Here is a 21334-nt window from a genome sequence, read left to right on the forward strand (position 1 = left end):
TGGGAGTCTATGGTCTTTTTAACAGACCTCCCTGGTGGCTCTGCTCTGTAGCCAACTATGGGAACCCCGGGTTCAGGGGACATTTTGCCGTGTCTGCAGATACTTCTGTCACAACTGGGGGATGCTATGGGCATCTAGTGGTGGGGGTCAGGATGCTGGCCAGTATCCACAGAGCACAGGATGTCCCATGGCAGACTAACCCAGCTCCAAATGTCCACAGTGCCCAGGCTGGAAACCCAGGACTGCCACAGCTGAGTAACCAGACTGTGGGTCGTTTACAGGCCCCCCACTGGCCTGCCCAGGGCTGAGCCTCGCCTCCAGGAGTGCAAATTCTTGAGGGTGCGCAGTCTCCCACATCTGACACACACAGCACCCCAGCCGCCTGCTGGCTGGGACAACCTGGGCAGACGCACCCCTACAGAGCAGAGCGCCCACGGAACGTACTTGCCTCTGCGATCTCCTGACACTCCGGGGGGCCGTTTGGCAGTTATCTGAGCATTTCTCCCATCAGAAGGCTGTGATGAAGATTCAGGAGGCCCAAGACACCCTTCCCCTCCCTGTGTCCTGCCCATCCGTCTCTCCTCTCTGCACAAGAATCGCCCTCACAGAGCTGTGCTCCCCTCTAGACCTCCTCTGCCAGGAAGGCCTGGGAGGCTGCTGGAAGGGTTTTCAGGGTAAGGACACGATTCCAGGATGGAAGCAACAGCTGGAGCGGGGGCCTAGCAGTTAGTCTTCTTAGGTAACAGCCAGAGAAGAGTCGACCCCTGAGCCTGTCCAGGGTCCAGCAGGGCAGTGACAGGCTGGGGAGGCCAGGCGGTAGCTCTGGGAACACCTGACCCAGGAGCACTGTCCTCAGGAAGCAGGACTGCCCAAGAGGCAGTCTGGCAGACCTTCTGAAACAGAAGAAACTCACCAACCCACATTATCAGCCACAGAAGACCCAGTGCCAGGTGGGCTATCCTAAGTTAGAGTGAGGTGTGCCTGCACCGAAGGCTGGGCAGAGACCTTGGCCTCTCTCCTTCTCTAACGCCCAGCCCCTTACAAGGTGTGCAAGGCTGAGGCTGCCCCAGGAAGCCCCTTTCCCACCAAGGGCAGCCAGGCAGGGGAGGTGCTGCACAGAGTGAAGCACCAAGGCTTCTCCCTTGGGGTGAGAGCAGGTGTCTGCCTCAGTCCAGCTTGGGAGCAGCCTGGGATCCCGTCTATCGCTCCTAGGCTGCCAGTCTCCTTAGCGACCAAAGGTTTCAGCTGCAGGCTGGACTCTGCCCTGGGCTCGTCCTGTCCCTGCCCAAGCCCCCACTGGCTCTGCTCAGAAGCCGGCTATGCACACCTTCCCAGGGGGAAGGCCTTGCTCTACCCGGCATGTTTGCTGGAGGCTGGGCTTGCAGAGTCCAGCCTGCAGCCAGCCCTGAGACCCTAACACACAAGGAAAGGTCTTATGTGAAACCCAAGCACACTGGAAGGCAGCTGTTAGCCCTGGAGTTCAGGACCAGTTCAGTCGGACAAGAGGAAAGGATGGGCAGGAGGCAGGGTTTCTGGGAACACAGGCCAGAAATAACTTCATGGGAAGAGCCTTGGATGGGCGAGAAGGTTCCAGTGCCATGTTGTGACTCAGAGACAGCGGCAGACGGGTGCAGATGGGTGGCAAGACCACAGAGCCTGGTGGTGGTTTGAACTCTTCTCTTTTGTTAAAAGGAGTAAGGGAAAGGGTGTGAGGTACCCCCGGGCTCTCGGGGAGGCATGCAGGCAGCCCCAGCAGGCAGGCGCTGGGGAATGGGTGGGAAGAGTCCTGAAGTTTCCCACAATTCTTTTTTCTGCAGGGAACAGCAAGGCTGGCTGAGCAGGGGGTGGGAGAGAGGGGCAGGGCCCTGGGGAGACAGGTGGCAGACAAGGGGCTTGGGGGCTCACTCTAACATGCAAAGTCCAGCTGCCCCATAAACTAGGTTGCTTCTTGTAGAGCGACATACATATAAATACAGACACAGCTACACACACACATGCGGAGAAGCCTCTGCATTCCCGAGGGTGGGGATCTAGGCCTGCTGGCCCCTGAGGAGCTCCCAGGCAGGAGCCAGCCAAGTCTCCGCTGCTGTGGTGATTCTCTGCAGTCCCCTGGGGTGGGGCAGGACGAGCGAGTCCTCTGGGGAAGGCTGCTTGTTCTCTGAAGTTCTGTCCACCAGCACCAAGACGACTCTGAACCACATCCATGCAAGGTGGGGGCCCCGTGCCTGCACTCCCATGTTTGCGCGCAGGCAGCCCGTGTGCTGGCACCAGGGTCCAGTCTCTCCCCTCCAGGGCTCCGGGGAACGGGGGTGCAGACAGAGCAGGGTGAAGGGGGCCCGCAGAGACATCCTCTCCCCCGCCCCACAGGGTCCTGGCCTCCGGGAGGGGGGAGGGGCCTCCCTTATCTCTCCGCCTCCATGGCAGGGTGGGCCCTCGGTTCTGAGGCGGCCTGTTGGGGGGCCAGGGGTGGCCAGTCTGACGCCGGGGAGGGGGGTGCCGGAGTCCACAGGGGCGGCTGCTGCAGCTGGTGGTGCTGTGGCCCCCCTGGGGGCGAGGCCGCAGTCGGCCAGCTCGGTGCCGCGAAACTGCCGGTGGCGGCGTGGGGGCAGTGCGGCGGGGGGGACGTGGCCGTGGCTGCCATCGGGCTGCCACTGCCGCCCCCATGAAAGCTCTCGGAAGCCTTGAGACGGGAGAACATGGTGAGGGCATCAGGGAAGTTGGGGGGCGTGGCGGGGGTGTTGGCAGGAGTGCACATCTGTGGGGGGAAAACAGAGAGGCTGGGGTGAGAACCCCTTCCAGGGAGGCCGCCTGGCCTCTCGCTGCCTCATAGGAGGAGACCCACACTCCGCCACGGCTGCGAGCTTCTGGGCCTCTTCCAGGCTGCCTTCTGGCTCCGGACACCGACCACTAGCTCAGGGCTCAGGGAGGGAAGGTGCGGCTGAGACAGGCTGGCCCAGCACACCCACCAGCAGTCCCCAGGGAGGCCCCCCCACAGCAGAGAGCCACTGTGGCTTCCTCAGGGGGGCGAGGCCTCCCTGCCCCGACCCAGGAGCACCCCCTATCGCCACCCCTGGGGCTGCAGGGACACTTACCATCTGGTGGTGGTGGCTGTAGGGGATGTTGGTCTCCTGGAAAAAGGCGCTGAGGGCCGTCTGTGGAAAGAAGGCCCAGATTTCATTACCCTCAGGCCCTTGCTCCCAGAATCTCTGGGCTTGGTGTGCCCCTGGGCCTGGCTATCGAGCAGGAGAGAAGGGAGTGGAAGGAGTGTGCCTGTCACCACTCGACACCTGCCTCCCTCCCCAAGGAGGCACAGTAGACTCCTGGGCAGGTCTGGAGGGGGTAAAGACACAAGGCTGCCTCTGGGTGGCACACACCTAATGTGGTCACTTTGACCTTGGGAGGGGAGCAGGCAGCACCCTTTCCAGGTCTCATGGAGAATGGCCTTTGACTAAAATTCTAGCCTGTCACCAACTCCATGGGTGGCAACTCCCTAATCTGGGCCTTATTTTCCTCATCATTAATTGTTTGTTTTAAAGATTTTATTTATTTGATGGAGGCACAGCGAGAGAGGGAACACAAGCAGGGGGAGCGGGAGAGGGAGAAGCAGGCCTCCTGTGGAGCAGGGAGCCCGATGCCAGGCTCCATCCCAGGACCCTGGGATCATGACCTGGGCCAAAGGCAGATGCTTAACAACTGAGCCACCCAGGAGCCCCTCAATTTCCTCCTCTCTGAGCCAGGGGACGGCACAGCCTCCTGGATGTTAAGTCCATGACCTGACTCCCCTTCTCCTTGGCTGGCCACGGGAGATTGCCACGATCTGGGCCTCAGTTTCTCTATCTGCACAAGGAAACTGGACGAGGTGGTTTCCAGATTGCCCCCCCCCCGCCGCAATAACTTAAGATCCACGTTCCAGCTGGGAGAGCCAGAATTACGGAGGATGGTCTGGGTTTTGCACTCGTTGCCCCACTCACCCAAGCCTCCCTTGGAATGTTAAGGTGCAAAGCAGGAGGGTGACAGGAGGAGGTCTGCACCCAGGCTGGTGAGAAGGGGAGCGGCAAAGGAGACAGTGTGCAGGCCTGTACCAGACAAGTTCTTCTGGAGGCCCTCGGGGACTGGTGAGAGAGGGCTCCAGGAGCCCACTGAGGAAAATGAGGCAGCCAGCTGCTCTTGCGTAAGTGCTGGGTGAGGGAGTGTGTGAAGGGTCTGCGTGGCCCGACCAAGTCCCAGCCCCAGTCCCAGCTGTCCTCCATCGTAACCCCTTTAGGCTCCCTGCCCCCTAAACACAGCCAGAACCAATCCCTTGCCCACCGCGTGCCCCCCCTCCACCCCCCAGCACAGCCAGACCAAGCTGACTTCCAGGGCTTGCCCTGGGGTTTGGTTTTTTTTTTTTACATTCAGATGAATTTTTCTGGGAATTTCCTGCTGGAGATGCCCTACCCCATTTTCTCCAAACAGGGTGTGGGGACAGGCTAGGGTTAAGTACCCTGTCCGGACTCCTTCCTACCTGGGAGCCCCGGGACACACCCAAACCATTCATTCCCAGCAGCAGACCCAAAGGCCCCCTGAGCCGGGATTCCAGGGAGAACCTGCTGCTGCCAGGAAGCACCACCACTTAAAACACTCAGGTTCCCCCCCACCCACCTGCAGCCACCTGTCCTCATTAACACCTGAATCACAGAGCTAAGACCCAAAAGACCACCTTAGCCTGGGTCAACCCTCAGCCTGTGAGCCTGTTAGGGAGAGGTTACTAAGGGGGAGGGGTAGCCCTCACTTTCATGCAAGGACTTAAGATTTGGGGGTTCATACCTCATTTTCACCTTACATGAACCTCCCTAGTATTCCTATCCTCCATTTTACAGATGTGAAACGGAGACTTAGGGAGCCACCAGATCTACAAGTCTGCAGACAGCTCCTGCCCCTCTTAGGGACAGAGTTTTCTCCAGACATTTCAATCCTCAAAGCTCCGTTTTTAATTCCCTCGATGGACACCAACCCGTGCTGAGAGACAGCCCAGGAGGTGCTAGGCTCTTTGCTGGGCTCAGGGTCCAGACCCGCAACGGGCTTCCCACCAAGACACCTGCCTGCCCAGCCCCAGGCAGGGAGGGAGTGTATGCAGATGTGGGACTCATGCAAACTGCCCTGAATGTGGTTTTACAAGTTTTGCCACAACTAGCTCTTGAGACAAACAGGCTGATTAGGGAGCTTCCTGCGGGGTGGGGCTGCAGGCCCTGGGGGGTGGTGGCGGAGGGAGTGGCCATTCACTTCTTAGAGGTCATTTCCCACACTGGAGGTGTAGAGAAAACTGAGGCCAGAGGATGGAAGGGACTTGCCCAGAGCAAGAAGCCTCCCATCTTGTGCTGTGAGGACCACAAAGGGGCAGCGGTCCCTCCTGAGAGCTCTGGTGGATGTGGGTGAGCAAAGTGCCCCCAGGGCTGGACAGGACACTGCTTCCCCAGGCTGTCTAAACCTTTGGGCTGCAATTCTGATCCCCATCCCACTCTCAGAAAACTGAGCCCTGGAATCCCCTAGCTCACTGTCCCCTCAGCAGGCCCAAACACCTTTCCTGGGATGGCTCCCCACCAGGAAATGAGGCTCCCAGGCCCTGGCTAGGCACAGACACCGGCTGGGCTGTGACCTTACACCTGTGAGGGGTGGAGCTCCAGGACTCTGGCCTCTTTCCTAGATACCACTCTGGGTTATTTCTGTGGCAGTTGAGTTAGGCAAAGCCAGGTGGCCTCTTGGCAGCACAGGCTGCGGGCACTAGCGCCCTATGGGTCAGGGAGGCCTGGTGGGTGGGGTCCTGACTGGGGCAGCCCCACCTCCTGCCCAGCTGACTGAAAGCTACTGAGCCATGTAAACCACGCCGCGCACTGTGCAGGTAGTCCCTTGCCAGCATGGAGGCGGCCACCCAGGCACTCCTCTGGGGCGGGGTGCATGGATGCACACCCGTAGCTGTAGTGTGGGGCTCAAACACAGTACCGGTACACTCGTGTGCGTACACGCGTGGGAATCCTCTGCAAGGACGGCGACGTGTGTGTACACGGAACACACAGAGCCCGCACCCGCGCGCCGGGTGGACTGCGTGTTTACACACACGCCAACATGCCCGCACGTAGCGTGGCGCGTGCGTAAATACAAATGCACATGTACGTGAACACAGGCGCCGCCGAACTGCCCACCGGGCACGCAGACCCTCAGACCCACTCGCGCGGGGCGGCTCTGCCGGCTGGCCTCGGGACTGCCTGTCCCACCCCGCGCGGCTCCCGAGGTGGGGGCGGCGCGCGATCCCTGCCCGGGGCGTCCTCCTTCCGGCCTCCTACCGACTGTCCGTCCGGGCCGCGGCGCCGCCCCGCCCTGGCCGTTACCCGAACAAAAGAGGGGGGTCCCCGTATCCCGACCGCCTGGGGACGCGGGGGGGCGGGGATTCGGGGCGCCGGCGGGGGCGGACCGCCCCTCTCGCCCACCCCGCGCGGGCAGCATTTCCGGGGGCCGCGTAGACGCGGCCGTGCCGTTCGGCCGGACCCGCAAGCCGCGTGTGCGCGCTAAGGCCCGGCCGCCGGGGCGCGCGGCCACCGGGACACCGAGCCGAGTGCGCGGCCCCGGCCCGGCCCAGGCGGAGCGCGCATCGGCACGTGTCCACACCGGCCCGCACACGCGCGGTTGGCGGGACTGACCCGGCCCCACACCCAGACCCAGACCCCGGCTCCGGCCCCGGCCCCGGCCCCGGCCCCGGCCCCCGCCCCGGCCGCGCACCTCGAACTGCCAGTGGGCCGCCTGCAGCAGCTGCTTCGCCTGGTCGGCCGCGCAGCCCGCCGTCAGCACGAACTGGTTGATCATGACCTGGTGCTTGAGCTCGTCCATGTTCACGGACATGGCGCCGCCGCCGCGCTGCCCGCTGCCTCCCGGCGCCGCGCTCCTCCGCCTCACGCGTCCACCATTAGCGAGCCGGCTCCGGCTAATACAAATATTTACTGTGCGGCTCTGACTCACCGAGCCTCGCCTGGCTCGGGGCCGCAGGGGCATGCTGGGAGATGTAGTCCCGCGCCGCGGTCGGCCGGGGGGCGCAGGGAGGTGTGTCCGGACGCTGCCCCTGCTGTGTGCGGAAGCGGGCGGGCGCATCCGCGGGCCCTCTGGCTTCTCCGCCGGGTGTGCCTGGCATCCCTCTGTTGAATGGGCGCACGCTTGGAAAGGGGGCCCCTAGACATTTTGGCACAAATCGTAGGCACTAGGACGTACAGCCCCGAAGGCCTGGCACACAGTAGGCGCCAATAAATACTCCCTTCACTGAATGAATTAATGTGCCTTCTAGGGCTCTGCAGAAAGCCACCGCCTCCAGGAAGCCTTCCGGTCTCCCCAGCGCCCGGAGCACAAGCTCACATCGCCCACTCGTGATGTGGGTCCCTTCCCAGCCTGGCGCTCGGCCAGGCACACAATAGACCCGAGGAACGTTTGGGATGGGATTGCGCCCGAACAAGCCGGCAAGGCGGGCAGGCTCTGGTGCCTCGGGGTGCCCTCCCCGCGAGGCTCCCACATTCCCACGCAAAATCTCGTGCGTTCTGCCGGAAATCTCGGCTTCTAGATGCGGGCGCCAGGACCTGGCGGAGCCAGTTCCGGGGCGGCCCCGAACTCCTATTCCCAGAATGCCCCGGTTTATTTGCATCGTTCTGTCCCGAATGACGTCAAGTGAGTGAGGCCACGCCATGGCCAATGGGCGGCCGCAGAGTGTAAGGACCTGGCCATATAAGGTAAACAAAGCTGGCCGCCCAATGGGGCTGCAGCGGGGGCGGGCGCTGGATCGGGGACGGCGGGGGCGCGTCACGTGGAGGGCGGGGGCGGGACTGGGGAGCACGGGAAAGGGGGAGTTGCGGGTTGTGTTTACAGCTCCGCACGCGCCGCTTCCGGGTGACGTCGCGGGTTGGGCTTGCGGGGCCAGGACGGGCTTGGAACGGGATCCCGGCTGGGGAGGCGGGGAGAGGTCTGGCTCGGTCACCCCCGCTCTGAGTGACCTTGGCCGGGTTCCTCGCGCTCCCTGGGCTCCAGTTTCATCCGTTGGGCAACCGTTCTTTGGGCCCTTTCTCTTGCCCTGCCCTGACCCGGCCCGGGTTACTGCGGAGAGCACATCCGAGAAGCGTTGTCTGGGGCGGGAAAGGAGAGGGCGCGGTTTGGGATCCTGTGTTAAAAATCCCTAGGGCAGGGGCGTCTGGGTGTTTCAGTGGGTTGGGCCTCTGCCTTCGGCTCAGGTCCTGATCTCAGGGTCCTGGGATCGAGCCCCACATCGGGCTCTCTGCTCAGCGAGGAGCTTGCTTCCCTCTCTCTCTGCCAGCCTTTGCCTATTTGTGATCTCTCTCTCTGTCAAATAAATAAAATCTTTAAAAAAAAATTCCTAGGACAGATGTAGACTTGGGGAAATGTAGAAGTATGGAAAGTGCTCTTTAGAAAGTGACACAGGCCCTAGGGGCTTGGGCTAAAGGTCATTGGGAGGTTTTCCTATATTTCATCTCTTGTTGGCTTTAGACTTAGTGTGAGGTCCTAATGGTGGCAGAAGGGCCCAGTCCAGGTCAGGAGATGTTTTGGATGTGTCTGTTTCTAGTGGAGTGCCCCCCCACCTTCAGCACCCCTCACTAGAGGAAATACACTGGATGGAGGGAACTATGCCACACTGGAGGGGTGGGGAGAAGCCCTACCTGGGTCCTTTAACCCTTCCAGAGGTTCTGGCTTTGGTGAGTGGGAGGATAATGGGAGATTGGCTGACAGGGCCTGAAGGATCCCAGGATTGTGGGGCTGGGGCATGTCTCTTCTGCCACACAGGATCACTCAGGCTCCACCATTTTTTGCAAACCCCGATAATACCAGATTTCTGGTCTTGTTAAGCATGGACTGGCTCCTTAACAAAGCATCATGAACTTGAATTAATGTGGATAAAGCGCCCAGCACGAGGAAGGTGGCTCTGAAAGTGGTTATTGCTGTCCCTGTTACACAGGGACAGCATCAGGGCATGCTGGAAGGGAAGCGGGTTCTGGAGCCAGACCTGGGTATGAGTCAACTCTGCTGCTTACTGACTGATGTTGGATAAGCTACTGCAGCCCTGAGCTTTGTTTTCATTTGTAGAACCTGAGCTAGGAGTGTGGAGCAATCCCAGGACTACCGAGGGGATTAATTCCTGTGCAGTGCTTAGCAGGGGCCTGGCACTCAGTGTACCTACCATTTTTAGTACACACCTCTTTGCTTGCATCCAGACCACTCTAGGGAGCCCAAGCCCCATTTGACTAATGAAGAAACAGGCTGGAATCCACACCCCATTATGCTCTTGCCAGTCATTGGAGACCAGGTACCCAGTAGACTATGAGCGTGTATTTCTGGCCAGTGAGAGGGGGCACTGCCCTGGAAGGGCCTACTAGTGGATTTTCTGGCTCAGGGAAACAGGAAGTACCTTCCCCCTTCCCCCTAACCTTAGCCAGCAACACTCAGTTACCTGTCCCGGCTTGTTCAGCTCAGGAGGAGCACTTCTAAGCCAGTAGGCTGACTGGGGTGGGGCAGGTGAGGCTAGTAGGAGCAAAGGTTACTCCTCTGGCCCCCTTGGCACCCCTAGCCTGCTTGTTTTCCCTGAGGCAGCAGGAAAGGGAAAAACAATCTTGTTTTTATCCAGGATCAGCCTGACTAGAGAGTGGACTTTGGATTTCTTAGCAAGCTCAGATGAGGCCCAACAGCTGGGACCAGTAGATACGGACAGAAAAGTTATTTCTAGTAGTGCCCACATCTCACCTGATGTTCTAGGAAGTTGGGGGCCCTGCCAAAGTCTCCCCAGCATACTCTGGTCTCCTCCTTTCCACCTCCATCACCCCCCCACTTTAAAAAAAGATTTTATTGTGTCCACACCCAATGTGGGGCTCAGTCCCACAATTCTGTGATCAGAGTCTTATGCTCCACCGAGGCAGCCAGGTGCCCCTCCACCTCCATTCCTTCAAATACTCCACAGATCACTGGGTGCCTGATTCTGGGAACCCAAAAATGAATAGGCAAGGATCCTGCCTGCCCAGGAGGCTCAGGAAGAAGCCTGAACCCAAGGGACTCTGCCCGGGTTCCCATTAACTGTGCCTAGTGTCTGTTTCAAAAGACCCAGTGCTGGCTGACTGAGAGGACTTGAGGTCTTGCCACTGCCTCACTCTTCTGTTCCTATACTCCCCCATTTGAATTTAACCAAACTGGCCTTTGAGCCCCTGGATCATACTCAGCCCCTTGAAGTCTCAGGGCCTTTGCACATAGTGTTTTCCCTGCTTGGAACTTGGGAATGACTTACCTAGAGTTTGCCCCCCCTCCACCCCATTTGCTCTTATTTGTATTTCAAATCCTGGCTTAAATGTCACTTCTTCAGAGAAGCCTTCCTTGACACCCCTATCAATAATAAATCTCCCCTATTATTTCATTGCACCTCTATCCTCCTGTGGCACCCATCACATTTTGTATTTATGCACCTGTTAACCTTTTAATTGTCTCTCCTCACTAACCTGTGTGCTCCACATCTAGGGTTCTTCCATTTGAAACCAGTTGCCTGGCTCGTAGCCTGGCTCATTGCCTGTTAAATAGTAGCTGCATGATAAATATTTGTTGAATAAATAAGTGAATCAGCACAGATGTTGACAGTAGAACTAATAACAAATCAGAAAGGGTCTGTCTCCCAGCGGGGCATGGATAAGCACAGAAGAGCAAGTCCAAAGCTCTACTAAGAGGAATGTTTAATCAAACATCCAGCCCATGGAAACGACTGCCCTGGCCCAGGAAGGCACGCTCTAGGGTTGTTTTTCTTTTTTCTTTTTTTTTTTTTAAAGATTTTTTTTTTTTTTAAATTTTATTTGTTAGAGAGAGAGAGATACAGAGCGCAAGCACAGGCAGACAGAGTGGCAGGCTAGAGGCAGAGGGAGAAGCAGGCTCCCTGCCGAGCAAGGAGCCTGATGTGGGACTCGATCCCAGGACGCTGGGATCATGACCTGAGCCGAAGGCAGCCGCTTAACCAACTGAGCCACCCAGGCGTCCCTCTTTTTTCTTTTCTTTTAAAGATTTTATTTATTTCTTTGACAGAGAGAGAGAGACATCACAATTACGCAGAGAGGCAGGCAGAGAGATGGGGAAGCAGGCTCCTCGCTGAGCAGAGAGCCCGACGTGGGGCTCGATCCCAGGACCCTGCGATCGCGACCAGAGCCGAAGGCAGAGGCCCCAAGCCACTGAGCCACCCAGACGCCCCTCTAGGGTTGTTTTTCAATAACATCAGGGTCTATCCTACTTTCCTTGCCTCCCCCCAGGCAGGGAGGCCAGTAATTTAAATTCAGTGTTGGTATATGTACATGTGTATACACATAACTGTTATGTGATTTAATAAAGATAAGGGAAGAAAGACACAGGGAGGGGGGTGTCTTCGGGCCCACCTAGTGGCAAGAGATATGAAAGCTAGCACATTGGAATGTTCCTGCTTTGGGGTGGCAGGAAAGTATGGCAGGAGTATGGACTGGTACAAGTTTCAGCTTTTTTTTTTTTTTTTTTTTTTTTTAAGTTTCAGCTTTATTACCGTTTATCTCTTGTGCAGCCTAAGTGGGGTACTTCACCTCTTCTAGCTTCACTTTCCTTTTGTATGTGTGTGTGTGAATTTGGAATGAAAATAAAAGCTACATCAGAAAATTAGATTGTCTCAACATAATGTCTGGCACATAGTAGGTGCTCAGTAAATGGAGATCTTGATTATGAAGTAGAGATTTAATCAGGCTCTTCCAAGACCTGGACTCTACTCATAAGCACATAAATCTTTCACCTCTTTTATTAATTTTGGCTTTCCAGGTTCCCTGAAAATAGAAGGTTGTATACTGGACTCTGGCCTCCAGAGAGGTGCAGGACTCATTTTTTTTTTTTAATTTATTTATTTGAGAGAGACAGTGAGAGAGAGCATGAGAAGGGAGAAGCAGACTCCCCATAGAGCTGGGAGCCCGATGTGGGTCTTGGACCCAGGACTCCGGAATCATGTCCTGAGCCGAAGGCAGTTGCTTAACCAACTAAGCCACCCAGGCGCCCTGCAGGACTCATTTTAATGTGGAATGTGGTGCATTTATCATTTGAGACCCTTTGCCACCTGCTGCCCTCCCCAGCTGCTTTCCTGCTACAGCAGGCTTGCCTTGGGAAACCATTACTTTCGCAACTGAAGAACAGGTGGAAATAATCTCCACTGGGTCTGCTTATAGAATTTTATGTCAATCAAAAGCCAGGAAAGTACATTGCAACGTGCAGGCCTTTAATCCTAACCAATTTTTTAAACTTGCCTTCAGCACCTCACATGCAGCCGTCCCTTCTTCGTCCCTCAGTTTCTCGGTAGGTAAAATGGGGAGAAGTCTGTGGGACTGTATAGTTATGTCTTCAAAGTAATTGTTCTGGATGTAGAGCTAAAGAGAAGCCTTGAGTTCTGGAAAAGGCCAAAAGAAGCGCTTAGCTTCTCCTGTAAACCCCAACACCTGGTTGGCTTGGGTTCCCTCTCAGCTATTGCCAGGTGGCAGGTAAAGGCGTGCCCTCTTCTGGACGGGGCCGGAGATCAACCCTGGGAAGTGGGGAGAACCATGGTGGCTCAGGGAGATATTTCAGAGAGGGAGTAAATGGAAGGCGCTGGGTTCCTATAAGAATCTATATGTGAACATATTATTAGGAGACTAAAGATTAAGAATGTTAAGGCCGTGCTGGGAATGAAGAGGGAAAGTCAGTTTGCGGTATGGGTGATGGCTCCTCCCCTCTGGATTCACGTCCATTTGGTTTGTCCCGGAGTCCCGGTCAGCATCTTCACGCGGCCGCAGCGAAGGGCATCCTGGAACATGTAGTTCTTTGGCGGGTTTCCTGCGGTGCAGCCCGTCGTCCTCTGTAGCGAGGGGACTCCATTTCCCGAGGTGCCTCGTGCCCGGGGTGGAGCGGAGGGCCGCCTTGGCGTCGCGGCCCCGGCCGAGCTGGGGGTTGGGGCTTGGAGGCCGAGGTACCCGCGGCGGTGGGCGAGTGTCCGTGTGGCCTGGTCCGGGCTATGTCCGCGTGAGGACGCCGCTGACGCCCGCGTCCAGGCCCCGGCCCTGCCCGGCTCGCTGCGCACCATGGGCTCCATTCTGAGCCGCCGCATCGCGGGCGTGGAGGACATCGACATCCAGGCGAACTCGGCCTATCGCTACCCGCCGAAGTCTGGTGAGCGGCCGGCGCGGCCCCGGGCGCGCGGCAGGGCGAGGCCTGGGGCGCAACGCGGAGTGGGCAGGGCGCGCCCGCGCGGTGCGCCCCGCAGACGTGCGGTGGGTTCTACTGGGCCCGCGGCGGTCCCTACGCCTCACCGCCCGGGGCTCCGCGCGACCTCCACTCAGACTGTGGGTGGGGCCCCGGGCTCCCGCGTCCCGGCCCCGTCCCCACCCCCCCGGCTCCTCCGGCGGGGTGACCTTGGGTCAGTCGCTTCGCCCCTGTGCTCCTCAGCTCCCTGGTCTGCACACAGGGGAGACTGAGTGGGAAACCCCTAGGGCGGGGGTGAGGTTCGTGGTGCGACGCTGGCGAGGGGTTAGCACGATGCCCGACGCTTCGCTTGTGCTTACAAAGTGGTCATTGTCAAAGGGATTGACATCACGCCATCGCCAGTTTTGGCTTTCTTTGGTGGCTTAGTGTGACGACCCGGCCAGTGGTTCTGAACACTCGCTACGCCATCTGGACAGCAGCTTCGCACTCTTCTGACCACCTGGTGCCTGTGAATATGGTGGGTGGGTAGGGGGGAGTGGCGCTCGGCCCAAGGAGATTATGATCAATGGGGGAGAGGCTGCGAGTCCTTGTTGGAGAACAGGAGACTGGTTGGAGAGGACCTGCCTGGTTCTCTGGCCTTTTTTTTGGGGGGGGGGGTGGTGGTGGCAGGGAGACCTGAGACACCAGAGAGGAAGTTACTTGCCCAAGGTCTCAGAGAGCTGGTTGGAAGTGTCTCTGGGAGCAGAACCACAAATTGTGGACTCCCAGTCGACTTGTTCCCACTCTGCTTTGCTGCCTGTAAAGAGTGTGGCCTGACCCAGAACTTTAGCTTGGGTTCCTCCCTTTCCATCTTCTCATGGGGGTCATTTGCTGTGGAAAGAAAAGAAGGAAAAGGACAGATAATTTGGACATGAGGGAGACTTTCAAGTTGGGTCTCCTGATCCTGGCTTCTGAAGAATCTGTTCTGATCTGGGGGTCTCCTAGACCTCACAGTTGGCCTTGGGACACCCACCAGGCCAGGTTTCCTTCAAATGTAGTCCAGGACCACCCACTGCCACTAGTGGGGAAGCTTGTTCAGCGTGCATTTCGCAGGCCCTGCCTCGGACTTGCTGGGGCCTAGGAACTGGCATTGAAACCCTTTCTCAGACTAAGTGAGTCTGATGTCCACTGAAATTTGAGAACCGCTCTGCCCTAATTTTGGAAGCCCACCAGGGGGTGTGTCTGGGAAAATAGAGGGGTGGAGATAGCACAGTTTTTGGAACACTCAGAAGTGGGTAGAAGGCATTATTGCCTGCTTGTGTCCCAGGCAGAAGTGCGGGGCAGCTCAGCTGGGTATGGGGATCCCCTGGAGGCTGGTGGGCTGACATCCCCACATCTGATTGAAGCGGTTGTTTGAATTCATCCTCTTCCAGCTTTGCGCGGTGGCAGTATCGTAGCCAATGAGGTTTATCCAAGGTGTGATTATTGCTAATTGAATTCATCCTCTTCCATTTCTGATGTTCTTCCAGCCTCTTAGGCTGAGTGACATTCGGCAAGCTGCTCTGTGCTCTGGGTCACACAGTTTCCTTATCTCTACAGTGGGTTGATGCTTGTACACTGGTCAGAATAGTGCACCTTAAGTCCTCAAAATACTGAATGCTGTAATGGCCTAAAAAGAATATTAGGTGGCCAGTGCAGGCCGTAATAGCACCTAGCTGTGGCATGGCAGAGGTATCAAAAGTTTAATGTGGCATTTCCTATAGAACCTGGGACTAGGACACACTTTGCCTGGGTGTTTGGACAAATCACAGATACAAGGCCTTTATAATACCACTTCCAGATTCTGTGTGGTAGACCTTGCTAATCATTCGGGACACTCTTTGACACAAAATCTGGACTTGGTTTCAGAATCCATTAACACACACCCCGGTCAGCCACAACTAATCGATTGGGTCTGGCACCCATGGTGAATGTCGTAGGCTACCTTAGAGCACCAGAGCTGTGCTCTCCTGGACCTGTCCAGTTCAGAAGCTGTCCTCTTGGCTGCCTTGTGCCTCGGGCCACCTTGCTCAGGGAGGTTTGGTTCGAGAAATGACCTTAGCAGTACTTTCATATGTTTCCCCAAGGGTGGCTCCCCATGGAGCCTTCAGGCACCTGATGAGAAAGTATCTTTTCAGGGCTCTCTTAATTTTGTTGATAATAGCAAACAGAGAAAAATGATTGGATGCTAATTTTTTAAAACACATCTATATTTTGTCCAGTCCCTTCCAGCTTTTTTGAGATAAAATTGACATAACGTTGTGCAAGTTTAAGGTGTACACACTGATGATTTGATAATTGTGCACATGGGGAAATGATCACCACAATATAGGGTGAGTTAATACCCTCATCTCTCGGCTTTTTTTTTTTTTTTTTTTGGTGTTTAGAACTTGTAAGATCTCCTGTCCAGTTTTCTTTTGCTTGTGGAACTTTCAGCATGTACTGCCAAGGTATCTAGTTCAAATTTAATAACATTTGCTTTGTTTTCATTGTATTTATTTTTTCATTTTACTTTTTAAGTGGCTTTATTGAGATATAAATTGTGTGCCATACGTGCATTCATTGTAAACATGTGATTTGTTGACTTTCAGTAAACATATGGAATTGTCCAGCGGTCACCACAGTCAGGTTTTAGACATTTCCAGCACTGTCCAAAGCTTCCTGGTGCCTCTTTGCAGTCAGTCTGTGCCCCTACCATCCCATTACTCTGATCTGCTTTCTGTCTTTAAATTGTGCCCTCTCTGGATACTTCATATAAAAGGAATCATACAACATGTAGTCTCTCTTGCATCTGGAACGATGTCTTTGAAGTTCATCCCTGTTGTAACAGGTGTCTTGTACCTTATTGTACAGATATCATACATTTTTTTTTTTAAAGATTTATTTATTTATTTATTTGACAGACAGAGATCACAAGTAGGCAGAGAGGCAGGCGGAGAGTGGAGGAGGCAGGCTCCCTGCTGAGCAGAGAGCCCGATGCGGGGCTCCATCCCAGGACTCTGGGATCATCACCTGAGCTGAAAGCAGAGGCTTTAACCCACTGAGCCACCCAGGTGCCCCGATATCATACATTTTATTTGCCAGTTAACAGTTGGGTTGTTCCCACTTTTTGGCTATAATGAATAATGCTGCTATGAACATTGAACGTTTGTGTGACCCTTTTCAATTCTCTTTAGTATACACCTAGGAGAGGAATTGCTGGATGTTAGGGGAATTGCTGGGTGTTAGGGCGACTCTATGTTTGACTTTTTGATGAACTTCCAGACTGTTTGCCCAGCTATTTCATCTTACAGTCCCATCAGCAATGTGTGAGGATTCCAGTGCTCCACATTCTTGCCAATACTTACTATTGTCTACTTTCCTTTTTTTTTTTTTTTTTTTTTTTTTTTAATAGGCTCTACTCCCAACGTGGGGCTTGAACTCAAGGTCCTGAGATTAGGAGCCCTGTGCTCTACTTACTGAGTCGGCCAGGCACCCCTGTTGTCTACCTTTTTCACTATAATCATCCTTGTGGGTGTGAAGTGGTATCCAGTTGTGGTTTTGATTTGCATTTCCTTGATGACTGTTGATGTGGAACATCTTTTCACGTGCTTATCAGCCATTTGTATTCTGTGTGTGTGTGTGAGAGAGAGAGTGAGTGCCAGAATGTGCGCGGCATGGGCACAGGTGCCAGACATTTGTTTTTGTCTTTTTTTTTTTTTCTTTAAGATTTTATTTATTTATTTGACAGACAGAGATCACAAGTAGGCAGAGAGGGAGGCAGAGAGAGAGAGAGAGAGGAGGAAGCAGTCTCCCTGCTGAGCAGAGAGCCCTATGCAAACCCTGGGATCATGACCTGAGCCGAAGGCAGAAGCTTTAACCCACTGAGCCACCCAGGCACCCCTGTTTTTGTCTTTTGTTCATTTTTTTAAAGATTGGATTGTTTGTCTTCTTACTCAGTTGTAACAGTTCTTTATTCTGGGTACAATGATACTATTCCTTTATCAGCTCTGTGACTTGCTAACATTTTTCCTAGTCTTTGGCTTCTCTTCATTTTTCTTAATGGTGTCTTCTGAGGATCACAGGTTTTAAGTTTTGGTTAAGTTCAGTTTGTCAGTCTTTTTAGTGGTTGATGTCTTTGGGGTTATATCTAGGAGATCTTTGCTTAGGCCAAGGTCACAAAGATTTTCTGTGTTTTTTTCCTTGGAAATTTTATTACAGTTTCAGCTCATGTGTTTGGGTCTGTGATCCATTTTGTTCCAGTATTTGTATGTACTGCCAAAGCAAGCACTGGGATCCGTCTTGAGGTAAGGTTTTCACGTGTAGTTTCAGGTAAAACTATGCGTTCTTACTTTGCTTATGGATATTTAGTTATTTCATTATCATCTGTTGAAGAGACTGTTCTTGTCCCATCCAGCTGCCTCTGCACTTTTGTAAAATATGAGTTCACCATAAATATGAGGGTTTAATTCTGTACTGCGTGGTCCTGATCACACAGCTGGTCCGTCTTCAGCCGAGGGTCAGAGCAGGAGTGAGGACACCGTGGCTCAGCCGTAAAGAGAAGGTGCAGACCTGCAGGAGGGGCCCAGAGTGTAGCGCGTGCCCCCAGGGAGGGCCTGGCTGTAGGCAGCTGCTGCCACAGCCTCATGTCCTGCTGGGGTTGTTCCTGTTAATCGTGTGTCTCCAAGCGATGCCGCCTGCCCTGCCCTTGTGTTGGAGGGAGGTCGTGTCGGGACCAGGTCACCCAGGAGAAGTGTCAGAAGGGTAGGCGCTCAGACATGTGGCCTACCAGCCCAGGCAGTGGAGGGAGGGAAGGGGAGTTATGCCCCAGACCTAAACCGTGTGTGTGTGTGTGTGTGTGTGTGTACTTTCAGAGTATTCTCACCTCCTTCTTCTTACTGGAGCCTTGCCTTATCCTTGTGACACCAAACTTTCGTCCTGTGGTGGAGGAACTAGAAATCAGACTGAGCCTTTTCTCATGTGGCATCTGAGCCTGGGGTATACAGTAGGCGAGTAACAAGTGCTTGTGCAACAGGCCCCAAAGGAGACCAGCCCCATCTCCCTCATATACGGGCTGCTCAGGCTGGGCTGCATCTGACCCCTTGGGGTGACGGGCAGGGATCTGGGGACTCCTGGGTCTCCTGCCATGTGATGGAGGGACCCAAGGTGAGAGCCAGACTTCTGGTGTGTGTTTTTGTGTTGCTGGCTCTCTAGGAATGTCTCGTGAGCACTTGTGCTGGGTATACCCTTTCTGACTCGTTTTCTTTGGTATCTAAAGGAAGAGCCGAGGCCGGCGTTCCAGATGAGAGAGGACGTTCTCTGTCATTGGGGGCATTCTGGCTCTCCCGGCCATCCCTGTTCCAAGGGAGTGAGCTCGTACTGAGCCCCATGGGTTGGTGGCAGTAGGGTGGGGGTGGGGAGAAGGGGGCTCCTCCTGCTCACAGGTGGCTCACCTTCCTGCTCAGGGACCTGCACCGTCCCCTCCAGTGTGGGGCAGCTTACCTGGACTCCTGTCCTGTCTCCGTCCTGTGCTGTTCGCCAATGAGAAAACTGTTTTCAGAGCTCCAGTTGTTACACTTCGGGTAAAAGCAAAGGCAACAAGAAGCGTAGTAAGGGGGCTGCGCTGGGTGGGCATCCAAGCACCCGTTCCCTGAATCCGCAGCCTGGCATTGCTGGGGTTCAGGAGCCTGCTTTGGCGCCCAGGCCCTGGCTGAGGTCCCGTGGGTCCCTGTCGGAGTGTTTCCTGCTCTCGGGGTTCTGAGAGGCCGGGGGCTCAATGTGCTTGTTTCTGAGGTCTCGCATCCTTTACTCGGCTCTGGGCGTGTGTTGGGGCTCAGCGACTCTGGGGCCCTTTCAGAGTTTCTCTGGGGGTTGTAGAGAAGCCGTCACTCTCTGTTGACTTGAACATAACCTGGCTGTCAGCCATCTCCTGGCAGCGTCCCTGGCCTGGGTTTGTTGGGACTTTCCCGTCCATGGGCCGACTCCACAGCCCGCACGGCCTGAGCTTGTGCTGTCTGGTGGCAGAGCCTGCGGGCCTTTCATCCCCGCGCCGGGAGGTGGCGGCTGCCATTCCCTAGTCAGCCGTGGTGCTGAGGGCCCCGCTGCCCGGATAGGGGGGTGTGGGTGTGCACGTGTGTGTCCTCTTCCTCACAGGTGGGGTGACCTTTAGTGTGTTTACAACACACCCATCCACAAACATGGACAAGTGAGGATTAGTTTAGCACATGAGATTGAACCTGGGAGCAGTCCTCTATCCTCCACCTCCAGCCAGTAGAGGTGCGGTGGGAGGAGCACTAGATTCTGAGTCCTGAGGCCTGAGTCTGGCTCTGGTCTGTGGCCTTGAGCCAGGAGCTTGCTCTCTGGCCCCATTTCCCTGGCTCAGTGGGGTTAACTTCTGGTTGCCCAGGCCTCTTTGCTGTTGGGACTCTGTGAGTCCAAGTGAGCTGGCAGGGTGATACCACACCCTGCCCAACTTTTGTTTTCCAACAGGCCCAGAGGTTTCCTGGAGGATGTCCTGTACTTCCTGGATGACCCCGGCAGGCAGTTACCACTGCCGTCTGCCTCTCCTCCCAAACCCAGTGCCTCTGGGACCAAACATTTGTGTTTGGACCGTGTTCCATTTGGCATTTCCTCTGTGCATTTCTGCGTGGTTGTGTTGTCACCCAGCCTCACGATTCTGTGTTACTCCATGAAATGGTGTCCCATAAAAGGATGGATGGTGTCACAGGCAACCCCTGCCCCGTGCAGCACCTGATTCGGCCTCAGTGAATAACCGAGCAATTGTTCACTTCTGCCAGCTGCCCCTGCGTCTGCCCCAGTGTGTGTCTGAGGGGGTGAGCGTCCCACCAGGATGGGAGTGAGAGGGAGGAGGAGTGAGGCCCATGGCCTTTGCCATGGGCAGAAAAGCGCACAGTATGGAACAGCGTGGGAGAGGGCGTGTCCGGCACGGAGTCCATCGCTTGCTTAGTCAGAGAAACAGGAGGCGGCGCAAGGCTTGAGGAGTGCCTGCTGGGACATGCCTCCACCTCTGTCTCAGGGATTTCTGCTGTGCTTTGCTCCTGCCTGGTACTGATTCCGGCCCTCCCGCTTGACTCTGGGTGCTTGGCACCCGCAGAGCAGGCGCACTGCTGTATCGGTCCCCTCCGGTGGCCCTGGCATCCCCCGTTTGGATAACTGCAGCTTTCTCTCATCCAGACCTCCTGCCCCAGATGACGTCCCCGAGTGACCAGACTCCCTGGGGGCCTCCGGGGGGGATCAAATGAAGGAATTGTGTTTGGTTCATGGGTTAAGAAGTGTGTGTGTGTGTGTGTGTGTATACACCCATACAAAGATCTTCCTTGACTTGCGATGGGTATGTGTGGCCATAAATATGTCACAAGCTGGCGAAAATACATCGAATACACCTAAGCTACTGAACATTGGTTTTTTGTTTGTTTGTTTTTAATTTTATTTATTTGACAGAGAGTGAGCCAGCACAAGCACGGGGAGGAGCAGAGGGAGAGGGAGAAGCAGGATACCGGCCGAGGAGGGAGCTGGGTGCGGGGCTCGCTCCCAGGACCCTGGGATCCAGGATCATGCCCTGAGCTGAACGCAGACGCTTAACTGACTGGGCCCCCCAGGTGCCCCCCTAGTGAACATTGTAACTTAGCTTCGCCTACCTTAAATGGGCTCAGAACACTTATATTAGCCAACAGGTAGTCAAAAACATCTTACACAAAGCCTGTTTTGTAAGTGTTCAATGGCTGTGTAATTGGTTGAACACGTACTGGAAGGGAAGCACAGAGTGGTGGACTGGGCGCGGCAGGCTGGTGAGTGTGAGTTGTAGATCCTGGTGACGGCGTTGCTGATTGGGAGCCAGGGCTCCTGCCACCGCCCCGCATCCAGAGAGAGGATCCCACCGACCCCCCGCACAGATCATTAGCCCGGAAAGATCCACATTCACAGTTTGAAGGATGGGTTTTAATGATTGCCTGTCACTTTTGCACCATCCTAAAGTCTAAAGCTTGTGTGTGGAACCATTGTAAGGCAGGGACCACATGTATATACTTAACATCGAAGTGTCACGGGCATTTAGAAAGTGTGCAGAGTGTAAGCCTGATGGGTGATC

General features: G+C 55.4%; 2 protein-coding genes and 1 non-coding gene across 7 annotated transcripts in view; 2 read left to right on the forward strand and 1 right to left on the reverse strand.

The window, feature by feature from the left end:
* Positions 1-1662: 1662 nt before the first annotated feature.
* On the reverse strand, positions 1663-7525 carry UBALD1 (UBA like domain containing 1). Its single transcript, XM_044233722.1, has 3 exons — positions 6754-7525; positions 3093-3152; positions 1663-2755 (listed from the first exon to the last, which is right to left on the reverse strand). The coding sequence occupies exons 1-3, from the start codon at positions 7117-7119 to the stop codon at positions 2402-2404; spliced, it is 780 nt and encodes a 259-aa protein (XP_044089657.1). The 5' UTR covers positions 7120-7525; the 3' UTR covers positions 1663-2401.
* A 5458-nt stretch (positions 7526-12983) lies between these two features.
* The window catches only part of MGRN1 (mahogunin ring finger 1), a 58866-nt gene continuing 50515 nt past the window's right edge, over positions 12984-21334 (forward strand). For all 5 annotated transcript variants that reach the window (XM_044233673.1, XM_044233676.1, XM_044233674.1 and 2 more), the window contains exon 1: positions 12984-13197. In XM_044233673.1, coding sequence (XP_044089608.1) covers positions 13110-13197 — 88 coding nt within the window. In that variant the 5' untranslated portion in view covers positions 12984-13109. The remainder of the gene's footprint in view (positions 13198-21334) is intronic.
* On the forward strand, positions 14641-14777 carry LOC122896214. The gene has a single exon (XR_006382378.1). It is a non-coding gene; the product is annotated as a U4 spliceosomal RNA (small nuclear RNA).

This window comes from Neovison vison, chromosome 14, assembly GCF_020171115.1.
Source record: "Neovison vison isolate M4711 chromosome 14, ASM_NN_V1, whole genome shotgun sequence".
NCBI classification, from domain to species: Eukaryota; Metazoa; Chordata; class Mammalia; order Carnivora; family Mustelidae; genus Neogale; species Neogale vison.

What these genes read in the sequence shown, in the direction of transcription:
- UBALD1 (XM_044233722.1), bottom strand. Translation starts at nt 7,119, where the DNA reads ATGCGCCCGCCCGCTTCCGCACACAGCAGGGGCAGCGTCCGGACACAC. An exon ending in CGGCCCACTGGCAGTTCGAG is followed by an intron (nt 3,153 to 6,753) that starts GTGCGCGGCCGG and finishes TTCTTTCCACAG; the next exon opens with ACGGCCCTCAGCGCCTTTTT. An exon ending in ACAGCCACCACCACCAGATG is followed by an intron (nt 2,756 to 3,092) that starts GTAAGTGTCCCT and finishes TTCCCCCCACAG; the next exon opens with ATGTGCACTCCTGCCAACAC.